General features: G+C 43.8%; 1 protein-coding gene across 1 annotated transcript; it reads left to right on the top strand.

Annotated features, from left to right (window-relative positions):
• Nucleotides 1-3,521: 3,521 nt before the first annotated feature.
• On the top strand, nt 3,522-4,025 carry FERD3L (Fer3 like bHLH transcription factor). The gene has a single exon (XM_055314506.1). It carries the CDS (start codon nt 3,522-3,524, stop codon nt 4,023-4,025), a length of 504 nt encoding a protein of 167 aa, XP_055170481.1.
• The last annotated feature ends 285 nt before the right edge of the window (nt 4,026-4,310 follow it).

Genomic DNA, 4,310 nt, shown 5'->3' with positions numbered 1-4,310 from the left:
TGGTATGTGTTTTCTTTCAGTGACTAGAAATAAGCCTTCAGTCTGGGCAATAGCAACTTTAGCCTGGTATGCATGCTTCCCATGCAGAGCCTCTTCTTGTTACTCTATAACACCTCAGTATAATTTTAGTCACAGTGCCTACAGATTCAGTTGCTTCAGGAGAATTTTCACAATTCCTGTCCATCTTCCTGGCACACATATACACATGTATGTGCTCAACAACTTAATATTCACTTATATGTTTAAATGCTTTATCTTAGCAAGTCCTCATAATAGGCACTCCAAGGAATGTGAAGATAGGCTTATTAAATAGGACAGGGTCAGCAAACTACAGTTCAAGAGTCAAATCCAGCCCACTGCCTAATGTTGTAAATAAAGTTTCAGAGCCCACACCCAGTCTTTTTCATTTACATATTTTCTATGGCTACCTTTATACTACAAAAGCAAAGTTGAGTAGTTCAGCAGAGATTGTATGACCTATCAAAAGCCTAAATTACTATTTTGCCAATTAAAAAGAAATTTTGCCAATCCCTGAACTACACCATTCTGAGGAGCCTTTAGTTCCATTTGAACTCAGGATTATAAGTAGAATATCAACAAGTTAGTTTGGATGTAAGCAAGAATTTCTTAGCTCTAAATATAGACAAATCCTAAAATTGATTTCCTTTTACATTTCTTGAACCTTTTCCTGGAGCTTCCAAGGGCAGAAAAGGTACTGATTTCATTTGGAAATATTTTAATAAAATAAATAAGTTTAATGAGGTTTAATGGTTCCTTCCAATGAGATGAGCTGTTTTAGATCACTTACATAATTTACTACTTTTAAGTGTATATTTACTGTGGAGCCAAATATCCACAAAAGTATTTTTTAAAAGAGTAGCTGTTTCAAAATAAGCAGATAAAAACAATTTCACTTATTTCTGTTCCATAGTTATATTTATAAACAAAAAATAGAGTCCATCATTATAACTTGGATTTTAACATTTTTGCTCTCATTGTGTCATCATGATTAGAGCCTTGTAGGGTAAACTGAAATTATTGTGGTATAAACAGAAGTGTTAATCTTGGGATATTATGATTAAATTGGATTTTTAATTATTGCTGCAGACCTATTTAAATTGTATTTTTAAAGTATTGCTACAGACCTATTAAGAAATTTTTAATAAATTCCCTAATATTTTAATGTCAATATTTCAACCCAGTTCTGTGCGTTGGGTTCCATTAATATTGCTGTAGGCTTTTTTTGTGATAAGATTGTTGAAATATTCATCCCCTTGCATAAAATCATAAAGAATTTTAGTCCAAGAAAAATGTCTGTTTAGAGTCCCGTGATAGTTCTGATACCTATTTTATTAACTTTTACTTTTAAATGTCTGTCATGTTTCCCTTCAGTAAGTGTCCTAATATATTTTGTTGTCAAACTAGATTCTCACAAGATAAAGTATTTAATCCAGGCATTCAATCCACATACGTTTGCATTTAAAAGAGAAATTTATGAGAAATATTTAAAAACTAAAAATGAACTATAAAATGTGTCCAAATATTTAATAACACATTGTTAAACAAGAGTTAGATATCATGTTACTGCTTACCAAAACAAAAATTAGTTCTCCCATTTGCTTATCTTTTAGTCACTGTTGAAATTCCAATTCATTTTTTTCAGTCTTCTCTTTGAAAGAAGTTGAGTAAAAATCAACAGGTTATCATAATCAAGGATCTCATATTCACTAACATCTTTCAAGAACATATATTTCATTTCTCTGCCTGAGCTACCACCATGCACGTTGGAGCATGAAGAATAAACGCAAAAGAAAAGAAAATCAACCAAAGAACAAAAGAGCAAGGGAGAACACAGACACAAGTGGGTTAAAAGAAAGGATGGATGATAGAAAAAGAAGAATTCAAGATGATACTGCTGGGAGTACACACGGGGAGGCCAGGAAGAGAAGGAATTGTGCTGACCTGTAAGAAATAGGCTGTTTCTGGGAGCTGTCCAATGTACTAACAAAAACGGGCACACAACTTACCTCCTTAGTAGGAGTTGTTATCTTCGGGGATTCTTCCTTGAGCCAAGGTGTCTCTTTACTCGTCTTTTAAGATTATTTCTTCTAACCCATCTTTAAAACAATTTTCTAACATGTTATTCTGCTCTTCCGTGTCTTAAAAATCCCTACACTGTATAATAAATACAGCTACTGGCAAAGAAGGAAAAATGAACCCTTTCTTTGTTAAAGTATTAGAGGTAATATGAAATCAGTAGAACCTCATTTTCCTTTTACCAAATGTAAAATCTCCTTTCACCTCAAAAACATGATCTAAAGATAACTTTAAAATCTCCCTTAAATAGAATTCAGAAGTTTTCACTCTTAAGTCCTGTAGGGCAGTACGAATCAATGAGGAAAATAAGCCAGGTGGAAGTGAAGATTTATCTGTGTTCGCAAATACCGATCGGCAGGGAGTTTAAAAGTCGACAGACTTCACAACAGAGGGTGATCTGAACGACCCATTGGCTTATCAAAGGGCAAATCTCATTTTTGAAAGGAGATTGAAGTTGTTTTGCTTTGGGGGGGGGAGAGAAGGTTTGCTTTGCCCCCCACGCTGGGGTTACACAGTTAAGTACACTCAGACAAAATATTATGTGCCTCCCTTTTTTCCCCCCATTTTATAGCCTTCATAACTTTTGTCCTCAAGTGAAATCTTGCTCTTTACATGAGTAAGAGATAAGTAGGGAAAGGAGAGTCAAGTATCTCAGCTGTTAGGCTGATTGCAACAAAACGGACTTTAGAAATCAGGGTTTGTAACGAGGCAGGAGAGCTTTTTCGATGACCTGGAAGGAGAAAGCCGGTTCCAACAGCGACTGCGGGGAATGCGCTCTCGGCCCCCCCTACCGTGCTTACTTAAGCTAATGGAAGATCTTGCCTTTCAGTGGCCGCTGCACTGGGATACCAGACAAACAGCTCCCCTCGACCCCCGGCAGACAGGGCCCCTCTTCAGGACATCATTAAAAGCGCATGCACTTGTTTCACACCCAGTGGCAGCCTCCGGTGGCAAGATCCAAGACTTCTACTCTGAAGCCAGGGAGAAGCCAGAGCGGTGGAAAACATCCTCGCTTTGAAAACCCAAAGCTAAATTAAAGAGCTACATGAGATAAGGAGCCTGAAGAATATTAGTTGGCTGCGGGGGGTGAGGAGAGACACACACAAAAAAAGCACAGCAGGTAAGAGCTGGGGTCTGTTGCCAAATAGGAACTGTCCCAGGTGGCGCATCGAAAAGGATCTCAGAATCGGAGGCCTAACCCTTTGAGACTCCCTTGCGTGCTCAAGCTTGTCTTCTTCCATCAGTTTCGGGAGGACAACACTGCCAGGGCCTTCCCTCTCGTTGCCACTAATCCCGTTATCCGCTTGGTTATAAATACGAATTCCCCCGGCCCTTCGCTGATGGCGCTGCCGCCGGTCGAGAGCTGTTAGGAGTCTCGCCGCTCCCCGCGAGGAACCGATGCGAGGCAGGGCCGGGGCGGTGCGATGGCCTATCCGGAGGGCGGCGTGGACGCCACCGTGCTGGACTTCGTCGCAGACCTGTCCCTGGACTCCCCCGGGCACCCGCTCCTCTGCGACTTCGCACCCGGGGCTCCCTTTGGGGACCGGGACCTTGTGCCCCGAGAGGGAAGGCGCGGAAGGCTGGCAGGCTTTGAGGAGGTGGACCCAGGAGAGGAGGGCGAAGTAGAGGAGGGGGGGGAAGAGGAGGAGGAGGAGGAGGAGGAAGAGGAGCGCGGGAGGGGCGCCTCCCCGCTGGGCCGTCCCAAGAGGAAAAGGGTGATCACCTATGCCCAGCGCCAGGCGGCCAACATCCGCGAGAGGAAGCGGATGTTCAACCTCAACGAGGCCTTCGACCAGCTGCGACGGAAGGTGCCCACCTTTGCTTACGAGAAGAGGCTGTCCCGGATCGAGACCCTACGCCTGGCCATCGTCTACATTTCCTTCATGACCGAGCTCCTGGAGAGCTGCGAAAAGAAAGAAACCGGCTGAGCGGGAGTGGGATGGAGGCGCCTCCTGCCTCCTCTCCTCTGCTGGGCGCGCGCGGCCTCGGGGTGCTTCAGGACCTGGCAGGGTGCGGCCGGGGGGCCAGAAGGGACTCTGCAAGAGAGAAGGGTCTGGCCTTCTGGAGTTTGGTCCGGGGTTGCGAAATCACAGCCCCTCGAGAAGCGGGGCAGCCCTAGGGTTAGTTCACACGCGAGCGGTCTCAGCGGAGTCTGGGGCAGCGGCGGGCAGGGCAGGGCGCTTTGGGACTCAGACCCCGCTGGGGCTGCTGAC

This window comes from Nyctereutes procyonoides, unplaced genomic scaffold, assembly GCF_905146905.1.
Source record: "Nyctereutes procyonoides isolate TBG_1078 unplaced genomic scaffold, NYPRO_anot_genome, whole genome shotgun sequence".
NCBI classification, from domain to species: domain Eukaryota; kingdom Metazoa; phylum Chordata; class Mammalia; order Carnivora; family Canidae; genus Nyctereutes; species Nyctereutes procyonoides.
The sequence above is the reverse complement of the archived record's forward strand: the minus strand, read 5'-3'. Positions and strand labels throughout refer to the sequence as shown.

What these genes read in the sequence shown, in the direction of transcription:
- FERD3L (XM_055314506.1), top strand. Translation starts at nt 3,522, where the DNA reads ATGGCCTATCCGGAGGGCGGCGTGGACGCCACCGTGCTGGACTTCGTC.